This window comes from Anguilla anguilla, chromosome 9 (assembly GCF_013347855.1).
Source record: "Anguilla anguilla isolate fAngAng1 chromosome 9, fAngAng1.pri, whole genome shotgun sequence".
NCBI classification, from domain to species: domain Eukaryota; kingdom Metazoa; phylum Chordata; class Actinopteri; order Anguilliformes; family Anguillidae; genus Anguilla; species Anguilla anguilla.
In genome coordinates, this window is record NC_049209.1 from 53,897,019 (window position 1) to 53,919,636 (window position 22,618).

The window sequence follows — 22,618 nt, forward strand, 5'->3', positions numbered from 1 at the left end:
TGTGTACAGTTGTGTATGTGCTGTAATGTACGTGTTTTCTGATGTGTAGTGCTGGCTACATGTGTAGTGTTTAGAGTTTACAGTGTTTACGTGCAGACATCTATTTTCTAAATTCATAAAAATTGCACCTCAAACCACTGCACAGACCATGCATTAAATAATTAACATTTCCCACAGTAATTTATAAACAGACATTAAATGCTGTGCAGTGAAAACGTTTCATACTTGGAAGTTTGCTTGCAGAACTGAGTCACAAGTACTCATTTCAGGGCTAAAGGAAAAAATAACCCTTACCTCAGTGGTAACCATAGTAACCGACCCTGTTCCTGGAGATCTGCAGTCCTGTGGGTTCTCCAGCCCTAGCAACGCAAATTTCAACCGCCTAACGATCTGCATTGAGCTGCAGGTGTGCCAAATTAGGGTTGGTTACCACTGCCTTACATAGTACAAGGTTGTCAAAAATAATTTACAATTTTAATCTCACGAACTAGTCCAGCAATATAGCCGTAGTCCACCAGCCCACACTCCAGTTGAGATGGTGGCGGTAAGGCACTAAAAGTGACAACCTCGGGGGGAAAAAAAAAAAACTCCAGACTAAGATGTTGGCTCACAGTTCATGCGAATCTTGTTTGTCGATTTTGGCCGACAACCCTGGTCGTGGTTACAGGTTATTTACTTTTTGAGAGCATCCAGACTACCCGCGTATTATGGCTAACCTATTTTTTGCAGTCTTTGTGGCTAACATAGCTAGTCCATATAAGCCTGAAAAGGGGTGTCTTGCCTTGGCGTTTGAACAGGACCAGACAACGTGTGAATGGCCGGAAACGGCTACCGTTAACGTAAACTTGGAAGTAATGGAGTTTGATATAGGCTTCGATCAGTTGCGAGCCAGCATTAACGTTAGGTGTTTCATAGTTTTCGTCCTAATTCTTTTAACACATCTCTTGCTAGCTGTTTCTCAAGCAATTAACTTAGAGAAACAAAGTTTCAAAGAAATCATAGGCACACTATCTTATTTTTCATTATTATTTAAATATATTTTTTGTAAATGCTTTTCTTTTAAATCGTTAAAAAATATTTTCTTGTATTTTTCAGTTGTAACTAATTATTTACACTGTAGATCGCATTTATACCCATTTTATAGAACTGACAATCTTGTTTTCATATAGTTTAAAGGTGCTGAAGTTGCATACAGTGGAGAGAGCATAGCTCTTTCTATTTTTGATATTTTGGCCGCACGCTTACCAGAAATTGCGATGTTTTAAAAATGAAAGGATAGCAGTTATTTTGACAGAGTGATTGTGTTTATGACCTGTTTAGGTTACCGCTTTCCCGGAAGTTCGGTATTTTGTTCTTGACATCATATCGACATGGCACTTAAATTTTAAAAAGTATTAATGTAGGCTATTAGGCAAAGAAAAGAATGTTTCTGAAACGGAAAAGGCTCGCTGTGTTAATTAGGCTACTGTGTTCATTTACAAAGCGTTTTCTTTAAATGGATGTCGTACAGCTTTTATTTTGAAATCAGATGATCGGAAGTTTATATTTGTTGCCAACAATTGTTGCTGGCTTCACCAGAGACAGTTTTAGCATCTCTAGAGGTTTTTGTTATAGTCTCTCTTGTATGGGATTTGGTGTGCCTATTTTATACAGTCTATGGTCTGGCTTCACGGAGCCTTAGCGGAAGTTACCGGAAGCTAATTAACGGAAACGTAAATGTTGCTAGCTTCACGGAGCTGTTGGTTGTGTCAGTCTTGTTTATTTAGGCGAACAAAGCTGGGTTGCCCGTAGTGATGGACCGCTTGGATGCAAGAGAGCTCACCGACTTTGAACAAGGGGTGATTGTTGGGGCGCGTTTGGCCGGAGCGTCACGAGCCGAGGCAGCGCAAATCGCTGAGGCGGTTTCCCGAGGACCGTCGGTGTCTAAGGTGATGATGCATTATTTTTAAAGGGTGCAGAAAACGAGCGCTACCTTGGCTACCGTTAGCTCATAGCTGTTCGTGAATGGGACCAGCACACTTGCTTAATGATGCGGTTGGCTAATTGCGCGTGTCCGCTGGAAATAGTCAATAGCAGTAGCAGCGTGGTTATTCTCGAAATGACGTCTCAAGAGCAGGAATTCGCATGTATTCGCTGCTCCGAGATGAAGTCGTCAGTCACATCCAAGTCAGAAATGTAAGGCTTTATATCTCTCCTGATGTTGCTACGTCTTTCACTTGGCCCCTGATCCAGGGTGTTGAGAAACACACCTCGCACAAGTTTTAGATTTGGAGTTTAATTCTGCACCGTTTTGTTGAGATGCAAATAATAGTTTCTGTTTTCGAACCATTGTTTGGATAGACAAATTGCTGAGGAGGAGTTTGTTCTGCTGTTTTGTATTGCTAAGCTCCTGGAAAAGCTCGTACTACTTTTATCCCTAATATGCGATCTCGGGAAGCTTTTGAATTCAGCAGCTTCTGGTTTGTTGTCTTTGAATATGCCTGGTTTGGTCAACTTTAACACTAACTTTATCTCTGGCTCAATAAATGTCTCCTTCAGTCCCTCGTCAGTTTGCTTACGGATACTATTGTAACTCATGTGTGAACCTGAATCTGAGATAAGCCCACCATCCATTTTCAAATCTCTGCAAGGCAGTAATGCAGCCACTTCAGTGTGCATTACTAACCCAGGTACCTGATCTGGAAGTAGAGGTTCATCCCTCATCATCCCAATTGCTTACAGTGTGCCTGGCTGGCCTTTCATCCCTGTTCAGTGTCCCTGACCAGCGTATGGTCTCTGCCATCTCTCAGCTGTGCTACCTTTTCATCCAGACCAGATGAGACGGTCCCTCTTCCTGCAAGCTGCTCGCTCTTCAGGTAGAGGAACGGTGTGTTCAGACAGTTCAGGCTCGTAGTTTCCTGCGGCTGGCGGGATTGTTGGACTCTCGTTCCCCCCCCCCCCCCCCCCCCCCAAATGCCACGGGGCAAACCCTCTCGCAGGTTCCTGTGTAGCACCAGGGCCAATTCTCTGCACATATCCCCTATGGAAGTGAGGGAGAAAGGTCCAGCACATGGGTAGAGATAGGCAAAGTGGAACAGTGGTCCCTGAAATGGGGCTTTTGTTTTTTCTGTTGAGAACTTGAACTCTCTCTCTTTTTTTCTCAGAAGAGAATCGGGGATGGGATTGGACTTAGGTTGTATAATAAGGAGTTTGAGCTGGTGGAGTCAATTATGTTTCTTGGAAACATAGCAGCTTTGGGAGGTGATATAGGTTCACTATTTAGCAAGTAATCAGGACACCAGGTTTACAAGCACATGCTCCAGTTCCTCAAAGAAACAAGGCTGATCAGTGGGATTTAGGTGCTGTTAAGTAGGCTTAAAGAAATGCACGGTTGTTAGGTGATGGGCATTCATTAATACCTAAGGCAAATGTTCTTTATCATAGTGCGGTTTTTCTTTTTCGGGCGGAGGGCATATTCTTAGGACCACACGCCAACCCAGTAGGTGGCAGTAACGCACGAAAAGCTGGTTTACCAATCGTCAGTAAAAACAAAGAACAAGAAGAAGAAAGAAGCCTTTGGTTGTGGTCGTGGTTGCCAGTTATCATGGATTGCTACGACACAGATGAGCAACTCACCGACTTTGAACGAGGGATTATTGTTGGGGCATGTTTGGCCGGCACACCGAGGGCCAAGGCAATTGAACTGGCGAAGGAAGCTTCACGAGTAACGCCGGTGTTTAAGGTGATCTTGGCCGCTTTTGAGAGCGTTCAGATTAGCATCGTTACGGCAAACAAGGTAGTCAATACAAGCCGGGAGGGGGTATTGATTTATCTCGTCTTGGGGTGTGAACAGGACCAGGTAACGTGTCGGGATAGCTATGTGTGCATAACTGGACCTGACTGCCGTTAACGTAAACTTAGATCAGAAACGAGGTTGGATATAGTTGGCCCATGGTGTAGGCTACGATCAGTTGCGGGCTAGCATTAACGTTAGGTATTCGTAGTTTTCGTCAATTAACTTACAGCAATAAAGTTTAAATTGAATCATCGGCTCACTATCTTGTTTTAAAACGGAAAAGTGGTAGTTTTAAAAAAAATAATTATTGAAAAAATATAAATATATTAAAATCAAGATACAGGATACTTTTTTTTTATTATTATTATTTTTTTTTTTAAAGAAAATTAATACCTTCCGGTAATTTCCCCTGTTTTCTCTGAAATAAAGCCTAAAAATCTATATTGGCCTAAAATTTAACTCTGCGGTCCTATTATTTGAACAAGACATTGTCTGAGTGAGTGTGTTTTTGGGACAAGGTTTAAATAATAGATTTGGCTGCTCCTGGACAGGCATGTAGCAGATTGGACAGGTATGGATGAAATCTGCAATCTCTGAGCCACAAGCCCATTTCCTGAACCTGTATATCACACTGCCACTATGGGTGACAGGACATTTTACACACACACACATGCAGGCAACGGTGTGTTTCAGCAAGTCCTCTGTTGGCTCACCCCCCCCCCCCCCCACCGTTCGGCAGGCCTCCGGGGTAACCGTGACAGAAGATGTGGTGACGGTCTTCAACGAGATGAAGGTGAGGAAGGCCCAGGCTGGAGAGGAGGAGGAGAAGAGGAAGAAGGCGGTGCTGTTCTGCCTGAGCGAAGAGGAGGACAGCATCGTCCTGGAGGAGGGCCGGGAGATTCTGCAGGGGGACGTGGGCGCCTCCGTACAGGACCCTTACCTGCATTTCGTCCAGATGCTGCCGCCCGAGGACTGTCGCTACGCCCTCTATAGCGCCTCCTACGAGACCAGGAGAGTCCAGAAGGAGGACCTGGTCTTCATCTTCTGGTGAGCAGGCCAACGGGGGGAGAGCACTGATCCCGGGAGCAGCTACATTGGATTCATTTAATTCATGCAGTGCATTTAAATATGAACACAGAAAAACTGTGAAATAATCAGTAAACACTGTATGATTGTGAACAAAATTAATCATTATAATACATCACCGGGTAAATGAAAAATTGTTTTTGAAATGTGTCCATTTCTTTCGGTCTTTTTTTTTAAGGGCCTTTAAAAGTCTCTCTTTAGAAATCTCTATCTCTCTCTCCCTCCCTCAGGGATCCGGAAAGCGCTCCGCTGAAGACTAAGATGATCTATGAAAGATCCAAGGATGCCATCACAAAGAAGTTCAAAGGTGAGGGGGTGGAGCATGTGGGCTGTGACAGTGCAGAGGTGCATTTGTTGTCAATGGTGACGGAACACACTGTTCCTGGGGGCGGAGCTGAGGGGGTCACCATAGCAGCAAATCATATGGGTATTTGATGTCCAATCAGAAGTCTTGTCTTTCTGTCTCAATTCATTATGCTTGATTGGCTTGTAATTGGTACATTTTGACAAAGCAAACAAGAAACATACAAAACATGTTGCACAATAGTAGAAGTACAATATTAACAACAGTTACTACTAATACAATTACAATTAGTTATGTTTCTCTCTCTGTCTCTCTCTCTCTCTCTGTTTCTGTCCAGGTATCAAACTTGAATGGAGAGTGAACAGTCTGGAGGAAATCCAGGACCGGCGTTCCCTGGCAAAGAAGCTGGGGGGCCGGTCAGTGGTGTCTCTTGAAGGGAGCCCTGTATAAATCTAGCCCCAGGCTTCACGTCAGGCCTGTGGGAAAACCAGAATTCCAAATTGCATTGCATTCGACGGTTCGTTCCAATCCAGGCAGAGAGAGGGGTTGGGATGGGTTATGGGCACAAACATTTCAAAAATGAAGTGGCTCTCATTTTAGGGGTGGGGGATTTTTGGAGGATAGGGCATTGACTGAAACAGTTTGCAAACAAGTGTTCAAACTGAATTGTATTTAATCTATTACACCTAAAACTAGGTGTAATAAAACAATCACCACAGCTTTGGGGACATTTTAGAATTCCTAGCACACTATTTTGAATATTTGTTAAAATCTTGAATTCAAGTTTTATTATTTTAAATTTTGAGTGATTGCATTTATGGTTGTTGTAAATAGGGTATGAACAAAAACTTGTAAACTGTAAGTTACTGTGCACAGAGGTATCTGCTAAGCAAATATTTTGGGAATGCGGAGGTAACTTGTTTAATGAGTGACGCCTAGTGGTATGGAGTGGAAGTGGAATTTACAGCTGAAGGACCATTTGTCTCTAATAATCTGTGGTTTCCAGCCTGCAGTTTACAGTCTGTTATCAGGTTGGAGACAAGTTTGAGTTTTAAGTTCTGAAAGCAGACTGAGCTGCACTGAAGCACTTTTCTCTGCCAGTGTTTCTTTTCCATTTAAAACTGCCAAAGTGAATGGGGATGAAATTTACCCAGGTTTACTCAAACCTGAAATGTCTCTGTATCTAAATGTGTACATTTGGTAGCCCATGTACTGTTTTCAACTCTTTAAAATCAACAGAAAAGAAAGGTAATACTTTGCAAAGAGGACATGAAAATTTGAAAGTGTCTTTTAGTTGCTCTGTTTCTACGCATTTGTAAACAGAGTTATACTGCCTCTACTGTTTGCTGGTGCAACACGCTGTATTTGCTGACAGTTCGCCATTAAATTCGAATTTTCAGACTGCTTCAGTGAAGATACTGTTCATTATACATTATTTGTATATGTGTGTTTCTGTGGGTGGGTAGTTCTGTGTGATTGTGTGTGCGTGTGTGAGAGAGTGTGTTGCTGATGTAGGATAGAGATTCAATAAAAGGCTTTACTATGATGTATTGCCTGTCTTAGCTTGTTATTAGCCTCCCGCCCATTCCCTTCACTTTCATTCATTGTTTTCTCCAATCTGTCCTTTTTTGTATTCCTTCAGTACTGATTGTATAAAATATTTACTTGACTAATTAATATCGCAACGCTGACAATGAGGACGTCTCCCTGTATACCACTCCCTGTGAAGTCGGCACCCTATACTTTTCACACGCAATTCTGTTTCTCTTTCGCTTTTTCTCGTGTCTACCCCGTATACCGTATAAGGTCTACCCTCAATAGAAGTCCTAACTGTATTTTTCGAACGCATTCTTTCCGTTGCCGGCTCGTGCCTCAACATGTCCTGAATGACAGTTAGGTTTGTGAGAGAAAGGGAAGCATAGCGGGATTTTTTTTTTAAATTATAAATAAGAGAAAACACACACTTGATCACTTACAAACTGTAAATAGTGTTTGTATGTGTACTTTATAGTGAAACATTTATTTAATCCATGCCGTTGTTTCGACATTTTTAAAAATGTAGATGTTTTTTTGTGTTCTTTCGACCACACTCCAGCCCCCTAGGTGGAGACAATGCACGAGAAGCTTTTAAACCACTAATAAAAACAAAGAAGAAAAAGATAAAATAAAGAAAGAAGGCCGTGGTTGTGGTCGCCTATTATTATGGATAGTTTGGATGAGGGAGAACAATTCAGCGACTTTGAAAGAGGGGTTATTGCTGGGGCCCGTTCGGCCGGGGCATCGATGGCTCAGGCAATTGAAATGGCGAAGGAAGCTTCACGAGTAACGCCGGTGTCTAAGGTGATGTCAGACGCTGTTGCGGTTTTTTCAGAGCGTACAGAAACGCAGCGCTACCTTGGCTACCGCTAGCTGATAGCTGTTCTTCAATGGGACCAGCACATTTGCTTAATGATGCAGTTAGTTAGCTCCATGAGTGTGTCCGCTGGAAATAAGTCAACGCATTTTAGTAACGTGGTTACTCACGAAATAACGCCTCAAGAAACCAGAGCAAGACTTCGCATTTATTCACTGCACACATCGCGGACCGTCTTCTCCAAATGCCCTACCATCCAGCACAACGTTTCCCATGCAAGCATGATTGAGGAGACGCTGAATTTTTAAACCATCCACATGCTTTAGCCCTCGGAAGCAATCATTTTATTAGGTGAACCTCATTACGTTTAATATGAGATAATGGAAATGAAGTAATGTTGTCTAGAGTTTCAAGTGAACACAACGAGTGCTGTAGGATAGATGGCTATGTATAAAAGTTCTTAACATGCTGATTTCACAATCTATAAATTTAATGATTATCATGTTTATATTGTCATCTTATTTCCACCCCCCACCCCCGAACTTCAGTCTTCCTTGTGTTTATAACATGCTTCTGTAACCCTTGGGTTTATAGTAGTGTCCTGAACCCGACCCTTAATTTTTGGTCTTGGCTTTCCATATATGGGCCTAAAAATTTAACTCTGCAGCCCCATTATTTGAACAGGACAGATTGTCTGAATGTGAGTGTCTTTTTGGAATAAGGATGCAAAGTCAATGCTATGTAAAAGTTGTGTAAGTTGCTCTGGATAAGAGCTTATGGTAAATGCCTGTAATGTAATGTAATGCATGGAGTAGATTGGACAGGTATGGATGATATCTGCAATCTCCGAGCCACAAGCATATTTCCTGTATATCACACTGTCACCATGGGTAACAGGATGTTTTACACACACACGCGCACACACGCACACACACACGGAGGTAAAGGTGTGTTTTAGCGAGTCTTCTCAGTTGGCTGACCCCCCCCCTTTTTCGGGCAGGTCTCCGGGGTAACCGTGACAGAAGATGTGGTGACGGTCTTCAACGAGATGAAGGTGAGGAAGGCCCAGGCTGGAGAGGAGGAGGAGAAGAGGAAGAAGGCGGTGCTGTTCTGCCTGAGCGAAGAGGAGGACAGCATCGTCCTGGAGGAGGGCCGGGAGATTCTGCAGGGGGACGTGGGCGCCTCCGTACAGGACCCTTACCTGCATTTCGTCCAGATGCTGCCGCCCGAGGACTGTCGCTACGCCCTCTATAGCGCCTCCTACGAGACCAGGAGAGTCCAGAAGGAGGACCTGGTCTTCATCTTCTGGTGAGCAGACCAACGGGGGGAGAGCACTGATCCCGGGAGCAGCTACATTGGATTTATCTACAAAGGAATCTTGGTCTTCCATCAGCTAGAAATTAATTTGTAGATACATTCATTTATATAGTGTACAGTAGTACATTCAAATATGAACACAGAAGTAAGCTGTAAGCACTACATGATTGTATAAATAATAATAATAATAATAATAATAATAATAAATCGCCATATAAATGAAAAATGATTTTAGAAATGTCTCTATTTTTTTAAGGGTTCTTTAAAGTCAAATGTCTCTCCCTCTCTCCCTCCCTCCCTATTTTTTTAAGGGTTCTTTAAAGTCAAATGTCTCTCCCTCTCTCCCTCCCTCCCTCCCTCTCCCCCTCCCTCTCCCTCAGGGATCCAGAAAGCGCTCCGCTGAAGACTAAGATGATCTATGAAAGATCCAAGGATGCCATCACAAAGAAGTTCAAAGGTGAGGAAGTAGAGCATTTGTCTGTCTGTTGTCAACCGTGATGGAATACTCTGTCCCTGGGGGCGGAGCTGAGGGGCTCAGGTTATCATAGCAGCAAGTTGCATGGGCATTTGATGTCCAATCAGAAGTCTTGTCCCTCTCTCAATTCAGTATGCTTGTTAGCATGAAATGCATGTAGTACACATTGCCAAAGCAAACGAGAAACGTACAAAACATGTAGTTTAACAGTAGAAGTACAACATGAACAACACTTGCTACTAATACAATTACAATTAGTTATCGCTCTTTCTCTATCTCTCTCTCTTCAGGTATCAAACTTGACTGGAGAGTGAACAGTCTGGAGGAAATCCAGGACCGGCGTTCCCTGGCAAAGAAGCTGGGGGGCCGGTCAGTGGTGTCTCTTGAAGGGAGCCCTGTATAAATCTAGCCCCAGGCTTCACGTCAGGCCTGTGGGAAAACCAGAATTCCAAATTGCATTGCATTTGACGGTTCATTCCAATCCAGGCAAGGAGAACGGGATGGGTTAGGGGCACAAACATTTCAGAGTGGAAATGGTTCTCATTTTTGGGGTTGGCGATTTTTGGAGTATAAGGCATTGACTGAAACAGTTTGCAAACAATTGTTCAATCTGAATTGTACATCATTTATTACACCTATGTCACAGGGGCGACATAGCTCAGGAGGTAAGACCGATTGTCTGGCAGTCGGAGGGTTGCCGGTTCAAACCCCGCCCTGGGCATGTCGAAGTGTCCTTGAGCAAGACACCTAACCCCTAACCCCTAACTGCTCTGGCGAATGAGAGGCATCAATTGTAAAGCGCTTTGGATAAAAGCGCTATATAAATGCAGTCCATTTACCATTTACCATTTACACCTAATACTAAGTTTAATAAATCAATCACCACAGCTTTGTTGTGGTATTTACATTTTTTAATTCCAAGCATGTTTTATTTTTAAACATTTCTTAAAAAAAAAAAGTTATAAACTGTAAGTTACTGTGTTCTGGGTTATCTGCTAAGCAAATAATTGTCGGTATGCAGATATAACTTGTTTAATAGTGACATCTAGTGGTATGGAGTGGAAATGCAACTCATGGCTGAAGGGCTATTTGTCCTTTATAATCTGCTGTTTTCACTGTCTGCAGTCTTTACAGTCTCTGTTATTCAGCAAAAAAAAAACTGGTTGGAGACAGTTTGAATTGTATGTTCTGAAAGCAGACTGTCTGAAGCGCTTTGCTCTGCCATAGTTTCTTTTCCATTTAAAACTGCCAAAGTGAATGAGCATCTGTAAGCAGTAGTACAGTTCTTGTAACTGCTCCCAAATGCTTTTCTTCTGATGCAGAATAAACCACTCTCCAATACTGATGTTTGATAAGCGTTTATTGTCTTCCCTTTAACTCAAGCAAACACCGTGAAAAACTGGAATGACATAAAAATATTCTATTTTTAGAAACACAAAGCACAATCCAAAGCGATGTACAATAAGTGCATACCGAAGGTCATTGGAACAACTACAGAACACAGATCTGATAAAGTACAATAGACTAACTGCCTGTACTGTTTGTTGGTGAATTTCTGTTCTGCAAACACACTGCATTTTCTGCCAGTGCTACTCATGAATTATATGTGTATGTGTGTTTCACTGGGTGTGTGTGTGTGTGTGTGTGTGTGTGTGTGTGTGTGTGTGTGTGTGTGTGTGTGTGTGTGTGTGTGTGTGTGTGTGTGTGCGCGCGCGCGAGAGAGTGTATGGTGCTGATGTAGGGTAGAGATTCAATAAAAGGCTGTGACTTCTTGCATGTCTTAACTTATCCCCCCCCCCCCGCCCACCCCACTGCCTTCACTTTTAATCCATTGCTTTTTTCCCATCTGTCCTTTTGTGTTTTATTTTAATTTTGATTTGATAAAGTCTTTACTTGGCATGCGGATTAATATCACAACGGCGACAATGAGGACTTCCCACTTTACCACTCCCTTGGCACCCTATACTTTTAACACGCAGTTCTTTTTCTCTCTTCCTTTTTCTTGTGTCTGCCCTCAATAGAAATCCTAACGGTATTTTTCGACTGCATTCTCTCCGTTGCCGGCTCGTGCCTCGACATGTCCTGAACGACAGTTAGGCCCGTAAGAGAAAGGGAAGCGTCCGCGGCATTTTTATTTTTTTTAAAAGAGAGGAATTTAAGTGCAATATGGCCAATGCCCACCAGAGGTCGCCCTCTCACCCGTCAGGCGATCAAAGGTGCGGCACAGCAATGCGCAGGTACAGCACGTTAGATTAAATGAGTGTACTTTAACAGCTTTTTATTCCGTTTTTATTTTGTGCCAAGAATGTCATCTTCATGTACAAAAAGTGTAATTAAACAGCATGATTATTTTCAAATATGACTAATTGTTTCTTAGAAAAAATTGTACGCAGATTGTACCTAGGCCTTTGATAAATATAATATAATATAATATGGACTGGGGGACAGCTACAGCATGTGACGTTATATTTTTGGTGAAGTTTTGGTCATTATGTGCGTCTTGGTGAGATGCTTGAATGCCTCTCAGTCCGATCGGAATTCAATCTGTTCCTAATGCATCTTGGGTTTCATTTACACCTGCATTTTGTTGTGGATAGTCTCTATCTGGACACAATCAAGATGCTGAACACACATGAAACAGCCAGGTGTACATGAGGCCAGATGCACTGCATAGGATGAAGGGCAGAGAGACATGCATCATGAGCAGAAAGAATGAAAGAGGGAGGGAGAGAGAGAGAGAGGAAAGAGTCGGAGGTGTGCCAATTACCATATATTGCAAACATTTAGTTTCTTCATTTAACATTTACATTTAGATTTAATATTCATATGTAACATTTACATTTATATTTAACATTCATATTTAACATTTACATTTAACATTTACATTTCCCATTCATATATGACATAATTTTTAAATCATGTACCAATTAAAAACATTACTTTTGAAAAAGAAATTAGTGTGTGATGGGGAAGGAGGAGGTGTGCGATGGGGATGGAGGAGGTGTGCGATGGGGAAGGAGGAGGTGTGCGACGGGGACGGAGGAGGTGTGTGACGGGGACGGAGGAGGTGTGCGATGGGGACGGAGGAGGTGTGCGACGGGGACGGAGGAGGTGTGCGACGGGGACGGAGGAGGTGTGCGACGGGGACGGAGGAGGTGTGCGATGGGGACGGAGGAGGTGTGCGATGGGGACGGAGGAGGTGTGCGACGGGGACGGAGGTGGTGTGCGATGGGGACGGAGGAGGTGTGCGATGGGGACGGAGGAGGTGTGCGACGGGGACGGAGGTGGTGTGCGACGGGGACGGAGGAGGTGTGCGATGGGGACGGAGGAGGTGTGCGATGGGGACGGAGGAGGTGTGCGACGGGGACGGAGGTGGTGTGCGACGGGGACGGAGGAGGTGTGCGACGGGGACGGAGGAGGTGTGCGATGGGGACGGAGGAGGTGTGTGACGGGGATGGAGGAGGTGTGCGACGGGGAAGGAGGAGGTGTGCGATGGGGACGGAGGAGGTGTGCGATGGGGACGGAGGAGGTGTGCGATGGGGACGGAGGAGGTGTGCGATGGGGACGGAGGAGGTGTGCGATGGGGACAGAGGAGGTGTGTGATGTTTCAGTGCGTTCCCAGACTGACAGGATTACCACCTGTTCTACACTCCGCCCGCAGGTCATCCTGTCATCTTCTGACCCCCTGCTGGGGTGCGTTTACAACCCCCTCCCCTTCCCAAACAATGGCCCTTGTCTTTCTAATTACCCAAAACCCCAACCCCCCCAAGCAGCGACACTCCCTAAACACATTTCAGCTAAACAGGACAGTTATTCACAACCAACCCCGACCCCATTCGGAAACCCTGCCCCCTGGAATGGCCATTAAGCTTATTGGAGGCAAGGAGGTCCGCGCTTATTTATGAATTTTTTTGCCAACTTTCGCTCTTAATTATTTAATTATCTTAATGATATGCGTGATCTGACAGCAACATTTCTCAATTATCTCATGAAGCTCAGCTGATCATTGTTATTGTGTCCCAGTGTGAAGTTTGTTCCTGTTGTCCAATCTACATGTGGACCTGTGCTGGTGCGCACAGATGATCCGCTAATTATTTCGGGGGTTAATTGGTGGAAACAGAAACCTGCGAACGCGCCAGCCCTTCCAGGAATTAATTTCCCGGCGTAACAGAGAGCAGATCTGCTGTAGGTTTCAAACCAGCGTCCTCGGCGGCTGCTCGCCGTTAAAAGTGGTGCATTAGCCCGTTAGTGTCTCTAGCCACGACGTCAGTTAACACGTACACGGCCAGTCCGCCCTCCCCTAGTTTACGTGATGCCGTGACGCTAATGGTGTCACAGCCGGAGAGCGGTAGTGGGAGATTCATATTTAGTTACCGCGTTATCCGTATATGTAGGTCGCAATCAAAACCGTGAGTAGTATTTAAAGCCTCCCTCTCATTCACCTTCACTCTGTCTGTGCATGACCCACACCTGCAGTCTCGTTGCTGCCAAGGTATAAGGGTACACCTGTCCATTAAAGGGACGGCAGCGAGGTAACTTCCCTGTACCCGTTACAGACACGTAACCTTACAGCCAAGGACAACAATTCAGTATTGGCAGAATATTAAGTAAACATCGCATGACTGTGTTCAGAGCTGGTTAAATTCACGGTTGTGTGCATGCAGTGTATGCGCTGGTCTAAGTAATGTGTGCAAATAGTGGAACGGGCCTTGGCGTCTGGCTTTGTGTGCGCGTGGTTGTATGTCACTATCTGTCGTGGCTTGACCCGCCCATCCGTTTTCAGGTGAACGCTGGCGATAATTAAGTTCTGGACGCAGGGCCGAAAGCACCAAACGCTACCCGGATTCAGACTCTTCTCCTCGTCGGTAATTTCATTTGCTCAATGTCTTGCTTCCACAGCCCCCGTGATATAGTCAATTTCCCTCTCTCTGTCTCGAGCTCCCTCTCCTTCTGTTCATTCCCACCTCTAAGCGGAATGGCGAAGCGAAAAGAAAACCGGTCGGACAGGTAGAACTTGGAGAGGACTCGCCCTGGTTGGGTTTGTTGTCACCGTTATTTTTCTAGACGCATGCGCGGTCTTACCTGTTTCCTGCTCAAAAGCTGTACCTGCTCAAGGGGAAACCTTTGAAATCACCGTTTTGTGCGCTGTTTGTTTGTGTGTGTTTCAGTGAGCGTTTGTGTGAGGTTTTTGTAGGTATAAAACTGGAAACTTTTCACCTCCGCGGTTCCTACCTTGGCTTACCTGCCCGGACACACCGGATCTCGCTTTCACCTGGGGGCACTCCCGTTTGCCGAAGTGGAAAGGAGTCCGAACTGGGAAAAGGCGAAAGAAAGAAGGAATTGTGCGAAATACGGAATATTTAGTTGATTAAAGGAATTAAGAGTGACCCCCGAAAGAACTGACTGCTGCTTTTTCCATAATTATTGAAAACGATAATTTCGGGAGTTCGTCGTGTGATTTGAATAGAGTAATTACGAAACGCGAAGCGGAATAAGGGTATAACTGTTTGCCTCTCTCCGCTTTGTGAAACTTGAGTAGGGCTCACTTCAGGAGCCTTTTCCCTCGAACTTTGCGAACTGGGGAAAATCGAGTGTGAGAGTTCTAACGAGTCAGTTATAACGGCGTTGGGCTTCAAAAAACGGATAGACCATGCCTCGAGCATTCCTCGTGAAAAAGACGAATATTTCCCCTGGCCGGCGGAATTGGAGCCAGCTCCCGGACCACGAACGCGGGGAAATCTATATACCAGGTGAGATGCTAACATCAACTCATTTGCAGTTATATAACACGTGATTATATTTGCTCTTAGAGTTTTATTAGCTACATAATTTGGCTGAATATATGTGCATTAATGTTTATCCACAAAAGGCACATTTGTGGAGTGTTAGCTAATGGTAAGCAATGGGTAGGTTATTTTGTTCACCTTCAAATCATGACTTCTGAGGCCAATGATTGATAGTTTAGTAGTTTAGTATTAGCCGACTAATTTTTAAGAGGTGGTGTGCGTGTGAGGGATGTTGACAGAGACTGCCGCCTATGACTTCCTTGTGTCAGGGCTTTATACCAGCGCTAGCTGGTTATATTTTTAATAAATAAATAAATTAAATAAATAAATAAATAAAAACGGCCTAGCAGTGATCTTGGCCCGTGGCGGCATGGCAGTGTGGAAATCTACTCGCTAGACACGAGACGAGAAACGTCCTGTGATCAGACACGTTTTCAGACTTCAGTAGCAGCCAGTGAGTTGCGTTATGAGCCCTCCGTCATGGCCTGTACTGCTTTATGAAGGGGGGTCAAAGACCGACTTGGAAAAGCCAGTCTCTCAAACTGAACGTTTTGTCTTGCTGATCGCAAGCTTTTTAAAAAAGAATATAAGACCAAACAAGGGAATATGTCTCTTAATATAACTTTTTTCATCACCCGCTGTTTCGTTTAACACTGGGAAATAACGCCTGCATCTGATTCAAATAGTATGTGGGGACGAGAGCCCGCTGCACTTCAACTTTGAATCATAAAAGAATCTAACGGCCTTTCGGGCACCCGTCCCGTGCACTGCATACCGCTAGACCTTAATTTGTTTACTAGCTTTACCTGCACCTCTTGAGAAATTTACCTGCTCATATACATAACGTGATTAAGACGCCTTTCGTGGCGCGAGCCTACTCGCGTATTTGCGTGCTGGTATTCCGTCGTTTTCAGAAGTAATGGCTGCTGGGAATCCTTCCACCCTGGGACGTGCCCCTACCAAATGTTATGCGTTTTGAGTGCCCTCAAAAAAATCATCTTCATATTTTTTTGTACATGTATCCTTCAGGTGTTTCAAATTCCCACAACAATAAACTGAAAGGGAAAGCGTGAGCCTGCAGTTTAGCCGCGCATTTAGCTTAAAGCGAGGACAGAAATGTGTTTCATTGACATTGTTGTTCCAGTTTGCAGCTCCTGAGACGTTAGGGCACGAGGACTTGCTACGACATTGACAGGCCGCGCATGCGGACAAAAGCTGTAATGTAGACTGTGTGTATGTTCACATCACATCGCGTCATTTAGATTACATAATGGCGTCAGAATTTTATATTTACGCTTTTTTGTAAGTCCACAAGTGAACCCTCGGCACCCTGTAGACTAATGGTCACTTATAGTGTCACGTGAGACCGTCTCAAATTTGAATAAGAAGCCAGTCTGAGGCGCAAGTATTTTGTTCAAGAATCCGCTGTTGGACATGCTTGCGTGCCAAAGCGCAGAACATCAGTCTTTATTTCAATAAAGTGACGTTTAAACCGCTGCCTACCTTTTTATTTGCATTGACGTATAGGCCGAGTAGCCTACATGGCTCCCCGTTTAAAAGGCTGCTCCCACTTCGCCGTCTCTGCGCGTGTGTGTGCGCGTGCATGTAGGCTACTCGCCGGTGGCCACTGAGCGGGCTGGTTAATGTTCTTTTCTGCGGGAAATAACGGATTTACGCAGAGACAGGCCTTGCAAATATTCGCGGCATGACACAATTAGTTGTTTTTCCCCCGTTGTGCTATAGAGGCTCTCCCCCGCTCCCACCCAACTAGACTTAGGCTCCTATTTCTTCTATTGAACTGCCGAAGTTGTGGCTTACTTATTCCACCAAGAACACTGCAAATGCTGAAACACACACACACACACACACACACACACACACTCACTACGGATGTAATTATTCGACTGTTGTATGCAGGGTTCGCGCTGGTGAGTTCTGGGAAGGTAAGATTAAGTAAACTAACATAGATATAGGAAACACCAGGTGTTGGCAAATACTATTTTCGCTTTATTGTGGTTTAGTTTTACTGCTGGACTTCTACTTGTGACCGTTATCTGCCGGTATAAAGTACCTGTTGGACTGTGCCATTATCTTATCACTGTCTCCTCGGAGTGGATTAAAATGTTCCGTTAACTTCAAATTACCTATGACCCCCCGCTCGTGCAAATTAGCTCAGAGTAGCAACATTTCTGTTTCTCTCTCGAGACCATTAATCGGGTGACCTGAGGGGGCCACGCCCGCGTTTCAGGCTCTCATCAGCGGTTACGCGCGCGCAAGAGCAAACATGTTCACAGAGCTGAATGGCTCAATGCGTCGAAGCACAGCCGAGTAAAGAGACGTCGATGAGCCGTTACCTGAGTAACGGGGCTAGCACTTGTAGCGGTTTACGCGTTAGAATTATCGCATTCGCGGGGTAATTTGAATAGCAACGGTATATGACGTTTCACAAAAGTGTTTCTCAGACGCAGTATAGCTTAAACTGAAAATTAAATCCACAGATCCGTCGTAGTTCAGCAGCTTGGCTAAGGGTTGACAGTTGTAAACGTGGGCGTGTTTTCTGTTGCGCTTTATTGCAGCTTTATCAGTGATAAGGGTTTGGTCATAGGGCTGTAAGTCTCCTGTCCCCAATATTTTTTTTCTAAATGACCTTGTTCAAATGTTTCTGTTCCTCAGATTCTCAGACGCGGCATGAGAAGCGAACGTACCGGAATTCGGATTGCCTAATCGGTTATTTATTTTAAACTATTTGTAATATTAAGAGACGCTAGTACATTGATAATAAGAAACTTTTTTATAAGTTATAGAGGATAGACAAATTGATCCGCTTTAAAACTTCACGAAAGGGCAGCTTGTGCCGAGTTTAGCTCTGTAAAGCCCACGTCTTTTTTTATATATATATTTTTTTTTACATACAAATATTTTTTTTTACATACGGATTTTAAAGCTATATAACAACGTAATTGTTCGAGCAAAGCCTATTGTGGATGTGTGGACTGTAAGAGGGCGTGTGGACTGTAAGAGGGCGTGTGGACCGGGAGACCATTGTTCAGTGGAGATACCGTTACCCGTGGAGCAGCTCAGCTTTGCCAACTCATTTGCAATTCATCTGATTATCTCGAGGGCAGAGTCAACAAACAGGATTCAGTGTGTTCCTCGTGCGTGTGTGCTCAGACACGCCCTATACGAACACTTCAGTCAATACTTTTTTTTTTTTTAAAGCGCCCTGTGCTTAGCAAATGTCGATCATAGTTAATAGATAATCTTTTTTATGCTTATCACCAGGGAGCACTTTTTTTTCATATTTTGGAATCTACTTTTCTATCAGCCATGTGTGTATAACGCAGAAACATTTGTGAAGGCACACACCTGAGCGTGATACACACTGTGCAGGTGGTGTATGATGGGCTCATGTTAAACTCTGCTCAGGATTTGGTTGTAATTCCTTTTGTTTGGCAGGTCTGACTAGATTAACAGGAAGCTGAGCATTGGCTTAACAAGATAATGGACACGCGTGCGTGCGCACACTCGCACACTCACTAGATCACACACAATTATACGTACATATAAATAATGCTACACATCTTTACAGAATATAGACAATGCATTGTGTATAAACACTCTGCACACACACACACCTGCCAGACCCATAGGCCAATAATGGAGGAACTTCCCCCTCTGATAGGACCTCTCCTTTCTGACAAGATTGTGCGTGTGTGCGTGTGTGCGTGTGTGCCTGCCTGCGTGCATGCGTGCGTGCGTGCCTGTTAAAACACTCTGTTCAAGTGTGGTACAGTGTAGTCATGTGACATGCCCTAAGGGACCTGCACTGTCCAATCACAGGAATCTTATCACTATGCAACAGAGGCATTATGAACACACATTATTTTACCCACAACCCCTTGCTTCTTCCCATGCTGATTGGTCACACAACATTTGCATGTATTTATTTCATATGTAATAGGGGCTGCTAGTAAATTTTTTATTAGTTTATACCGCTGTGCCACCTACAAAGCAGCCTATACTTCTGCCATGTTGACTGTAGTTTTTCAATACATTTATTTTGGGATACTTTTTTTTTTTTTTTTTTTGGCCATCCCTGCTGTGGAATCATTGAGTGACCCTCTGAATGACCCATGCTGAGCATGGGTAACATGGTCAGGCTTCGGTCACATGGTCTGTATGGGGGGTCACATGGTCAGGCTTCGGTCACATGGTCTGCATGGGGGGTCACATGGTCAGGCTTCGGTCACATGGTCTGCATGGGGGGTCACATGGTCAGCACGGGTCTCTCCCAGAGCGGATTGACTGCAGTCCTGCTGGTTTAAACGGGGGAGGGAGTTCACAGCAGAGCCTGTCAGCCATGTTCACACTGACCTGCAGCACACAGACCATGTGAAGTGACATCCTCTTACCTCCTCTCTCCCTCTTACCTCCTCACCTCTCTCCTCCCTGCCCCTCCTTATCTCTCATCCCCTCTCTCTCCGTCCATGCCTCTACTGCCTCTCTCCCTCCCCCTCCCTCCCTCCCTCTCTTCCCTCCCACCCCCCCACCCTCTTGTAGTCTCTCAGGCCACTCCTCTCAGTGGGGAGGAGTCAGAGGCCAGCCCGGCTGAGTGGGCTCTGTGCCTGTCTCGGCTGCAGGGAGGCTCCACCCATGATGACCACGCCCACGATGGCCACGCCCACAGGGCGGAGCTCCCCTCCAGCACCGCGCAGGGCCAGCATAGCCCCGCCCCCAGGGAGTGGCCAAAGCCACAGGGCACGCCCTACGTTCGCTCCAAGATCAAGGTGAGGGATTCTGGGAGATGGAGTGAGGGGGAAGAGAGAGAGAGCGTGTGTCTGCGTGTGTGAGAGAGGTAGATACCTGTGTGTGTGTGATTGTGTGTGTGTATCTGTGTCTGTGTGTCTGTGTGTGAGAGAGGTAGATACCTGTGTGTGTGTGATTGTGTGTGTGTATCTGTGTCTGTGTGTCTGTGTGTGAGAGAGGTAGATACCTGTGTGTGTGTGATTGTGTGTGTGTATCTGTGTCTGTGGGTAATTGTCTGTGTGTGTGTGCACCTGTGTTTGTCTTTGTGGGGACATTATATTGAGTAGGCAGCCTGTCCATCCCATTCAATTTTATTTGTTTAGCTCTTTTTACAGGGGCACTGACACAAAGACAGTGCAGTGGAAATACAAAAGTCCTCCACTCATTCCTCATTCTCCCCTCCCCTCCTGTCTGCTCCTCCCTCTCAGGTGACCACAGGTGAGCCGCTACCTGTGGAGTCTGTCCGCAGTGACCCTCCTGCTGCGGGCGTGTCCTTGGGCGTGTCTCACAGCCAATCCGTGGAGGCTTCTCCTGGCGTGTTCATGGTTGGGGGCGTGTCCACCCCTCTGGGCGTGTCCTTAGGAGGAGGCGTGTCCTCTGGAGGAGGTGTGTCCTCATCTCCGGGTGTGTCTTTGGAAGGGGGCGTGTCCTCATCTCCAGGCATGTCTTCCGGAGGGGGTGTGTCCTCATCTCCGAGTGTGTCTTTGGAAGGGGGCGTGTCCTCATCTCCGGGCGTGTCTTCCGGAGGGGGCGGGCCCTCGGCAGGGGGCGTGTCCTCGGGCACGTTTGCGTTCAGCTGCCAGGTGTGTCAGAAGGGCTTCCAGTTCCAGCGCATGCTGAAGAGACACCTGAAGTGCCACAGCGAGGCCAAGAGACACCTGTGCAGCTACTGCGGCAAGGGCTTCAACGACACCTTCGATTTAAAGAGACACGTCCGCACGCACACAGGTATGATACACACACACACACACAGACACACAGGTATGACGCACGCACACACACACAGGTATGACACACGCACACACACACAGGTATGACACACACACACACACAGGTATTACACGCACGCACACAGGTATGACACACACACACACACAGGTATGACACGCACACACACATACTCTGTCCCACTCACCTGTTCCCCCCCAGGAGTGAGGCCGTATAAGTGCTCGGTGTGTGAGAAGGCCTAACCCCCCCTCTGTGCCCCCCCAGGAGTGAGGCCCTATAAGTGCTCGGTGTGTGAGAAGGCCTAACCCCCCCTCTGTGCCCCCCCAGGAGTGAGGCCCTATAAGTGCTCGGTGTGTGAGAAGGCCTAACCCCCCCTCTGTGCCCCCCCAGGAGTGAGGCCCTATAAGTGCTCGGTGTGTGAGAAGGCCTAACCCCCCCTCTGTGCCCCCCAGGAGTGAGGCCCTATAAGTGCTCGGTGTGTGAGAAGGCCTAACCCCCCCTCTGTGCCCCCCAGGAGTGAGGCCCTATAAGTGCTCGGTGTGTGAGAAGGCCTTTACGCAGCGCTGCTCGCTGGAGTCCCACCTGCGGAAGATCCACGGTGTCACGCAGCAGTACGCCTACAAGGAGCGCCGCAACAAGCTGTTCGTCTGCGAGGAGTGCGGCCTGACTGCGCAGACGCAGGACGCCCTGCTGCGCCACCTGCGCCAGCTGCACCCGCACAGCGCTCTGCTGCGCGCCCGGGACGGCCGCCGGCCAGGGGGCGGGGCCGGGGGCGGGGCCAAGGGCGAGGCCGCCTCCCCCGACTCCTCCCCCCGCTCCTCCAACAGCCCCGACAGCGACGACGCCCACGCTGAGGACATGAATCAATGACCACATGAGTGAGTGAGTGAGTGAGTGAATGAATTAATGAATGAATGAAGATGTTCTAAGGAGAGCAAGAGAGAGAGAAGCAGGCCAAGTGGAAGGTGTCCACAGAGTTCCTGTGAATAATGTTTTATTGTCGATGTCCTTGCAATTGTCCACAGAGGACCAATGCCCCCTTTTCATAAAGCAGTAATCCGCACATTAGTGCTGATCTGAGATCAGTTGAGCCCTTTGGCTCAGAGTGGATGCGGTTTGGACACGGACTGGGAATAACTGATCCCAGGTCAGCCCGCCTGCTCTGAGACGCTGTGGATGCAGGCCTGAGTGTCTCAGTTTGACTCCTCTTGCTTCTGAGAGTAAAACTGCCGCCGTTCTGGATGAGGGAGACCAAACAACCGCTCAAACAACTCCACTCGGAGGAATATATATATAAATATATATAAATATAAAATAGATTATTTATGATGCTGTTGGTGTCCGGCTGTTGTACATTTGAGCAGCTAGTGATGTCACTGTGGGAGATTACCTCTGGAGAGCTTATGCAGTCTTGTACATACTAAGAGACGGATGACCAAGATGATAAAATCTCACATTCTGTTGATTTTTTTAAAACTTTTTTTAAAAATGTATTCACATATTTAAATATCCATCTTAAGATCTATCAGGGTGTCATTTATACTTTTTTTCGAAGAGGGAATATAGTTTATTTTTAAAACTATTTTATACATTTGATGAAATGGATGTGTGCAACATGTGATACTTTCTTTTCTTTGTTTTTATAAAATGTGGATGCAAGTCAGACGCTGGACTGCTGTACTTCATCTGAAAGGACATTTCAAACGATGTTCTGCAGTGCTGCTAGAAAGACAGGAAGTGCACAGAACTGTAAAATGATGTAACTTCC

The 22,618-nt window shown here is 45.7% G+C and overlaps 3 protein-coding genes and 1 long non-coding RNA gene across 9 annotated transcripts; 3 read left to right on the plus strand and 1 right to left on the minus strand.

Moving 5' to 3' along the window:
• Positions 1–1,537: 1,537 nt before the first annotated feature.
• Positions 1,538–6,711, plus strand: LOC118236029 (cofilin-2-like). Of its 2 annotated transcripts, none has more exons than XM_035434028.1 (4): positions 1,538–1,928; positions 4,515–4,822; positions 5,092–5,168; positions 5,503–6,711. In XM_035434028.1, the coding sequence occupies exons 1-4, from the start codon at positions 1,794–1,796 to the stop codon at positions 5,613–5,615; spliced, it is 633 nt and encodes a 210-aa protein (XP_035289919.1). In that variant the 5' UTR covers positions 1,538–1,793; the 3' UTR covers positions 5,616–6,711. The 2 variants fall into 2 exon arrangements, with proteins under 2 accessions (XP_035289919.1, XP_035289918.1); XM_035434027.1 differs by lacking the exon at positions 1,538–1,928 and adding an exon at positions 3,009–3,721.
• Positions 6,712–7,304: 593 nt separating this feature from the next.
• Positions 7,305–9,964, plus strand: LOC118235197 (cofilin-1-like). 2 transcript variants are annotated; one of them, XM_035432333.1, is made up of 4 exons: positions 7,305–7,505; positions 8,519–8,826; positions 9,216–9,292; positions 9,601–9,964. In XM_035432333.1, the coding sequence occupies exons 1-4, from the start codon at positions 7,368–7,370 to the stop codon at positions 9,711–9,713; spliced, it is 636 nt and encodes a 211-aa protein (XP_035288224.1). In that variant the 5' UTR covers positions 7,305–7,367; the 3' UTR covers positions 9,714–9,964. The 2 variants fall into 2 exon arrangements, with proteins under 2 accessions (XP_035288224.1, XP_035288225.1); XM_035432334.1 differs by having other exon boundaries at positions 7,306–7,869.
• Positions 9,885–10,261, minus strand: LOC118235198. The gene is made up of 2 exons (XR_004766800.1): positions 10,166–10,261; positions 9,885–9,945 (listed from the first exon to the last, which is right to left on the minus strand). It is a non-coding gene; the product is annotated as an uncharacterized LOC118235198 (long non-coding RNA).
• Positions 10,262–13,445: 3,184 nt separating this feature from the next.
• LOC118235359 (putative transcription factor Ovo-like 1) lies at positions 13,446–22,381 on the plus strand. 4 transcript variants are annotated; one of them, XM_035432589.1, is made up of 5 exons: positions 13,446–13,495; positions 14,479–15,060; positions 19,657–19,883; positions 20,331–20,850; positions 21,365–22,381. In XM_035432589.1, the coding sequence occupies exons 2-5, from the start codon at positions 14,961–14,963 to the stop codon at positions 21,718–21,720; spliced, it is 1,203 nt and encodes a 400-aa protein (XP_035288480.1). In that variant the 5' UTR covers positions 13,446–13,495; positions 14,479–14,960; the 3' UTR covers positions 21,721–22,381. The 4 variants fall into 4 exon arrangements, with proteins under 4 accessions (XP_035288480.1, XP_035288478.1, XP_035288479.1 ...); XM_035432587.1 differs by lacking the exon at positions 13,446–13,495 and adding an exon at positions 13,516–13,719 and having other exon boundaries at positions 14,094–15,060; XM_035432588.1 differs by lacking the exon at positions 13,446–13,495 and adding an exon at positions 13,735–13,842 and having other exon boundaries at positions 14,094–15,060.
• Positions 22,382–22,618: the final 237 nt, after the last annotated feature.

What these genes read in the sequence shown, in the direction of transcription:
- LOC118236029 (XM_035434027.1), top strand. Translation starts at nt 3,584, where the DNA reads ATGGATTGCTACGACACAGATGAGCAACTCACCGACTTTGAACGAGGG. An exon ending in GACCTGGTCTTCATCTTCTG is followed by an intron (nt 4,823 to 5,091) that starts GTGAGCAGGCCA and finishes TCCCTCCCTCAG; the next exon opens with GGATCCGGAAAGCGCTCCGC. An exon ending in CATCACAAAGAAGTTCAAAG is followed by an intron (nt 5,169 to 5,502) that starts GTGAGGGGGTGG and finishes GTTTCTGTCCAG; the next exon opens with GTATCAAACTTGAATGGAGA.
- LOC118235197 (XM_035432333.1), top strand. Translation starts at nt 7,368, where the DNA reads ATGGATAGTTTGGATGAGGGAGAACAATTCAGCGACTTTGAAAGAGGG. An exon ending in GAGTAACGCCGGTGTCTAAG is followed by an intron (nt 7,506 to 8,518) that starts GTGATGTCAGAC and finishes TTTTTCGGGCAG; the next exon opens with GTCTCCGGGGTAACCGTGAC. An exon ending in CATCACAAAGAAGTTCAAAG is followed by an intron (nt 9,293 to 9,600) that starts GTGAGGAAGTAG and finishes CTCTCTCTTCAG; the next exon opens with GTATCAAACTTGACTGGAGA.
- LOC118235359 (XM_035432589.1), top strand. Translation starts at nt 14,961, where the DNA reads ATGCCTCGAGCATTCCTCGTGAAAAAGACGAATATTTCCCCTGGCCGG. An exon ending in CGGGGAAATCTATATACCAG is followed by an intron (nt 15,061 to 19,656) that starts GTGAGATGCTAA and finishes ACCCTCTTGTAG; the next exon opens with TCTCTCAGGCCACTCCTCTC. An exon ending in ACGTTCGCTCCAAGATCAAG is followed by an intron (nt 19,884 to 20,330) that starts GTGAGGGATTCT and finishes CCTCCCTCTCAG; the next exon opens with GTGACCACAGGTGAGCCGCT.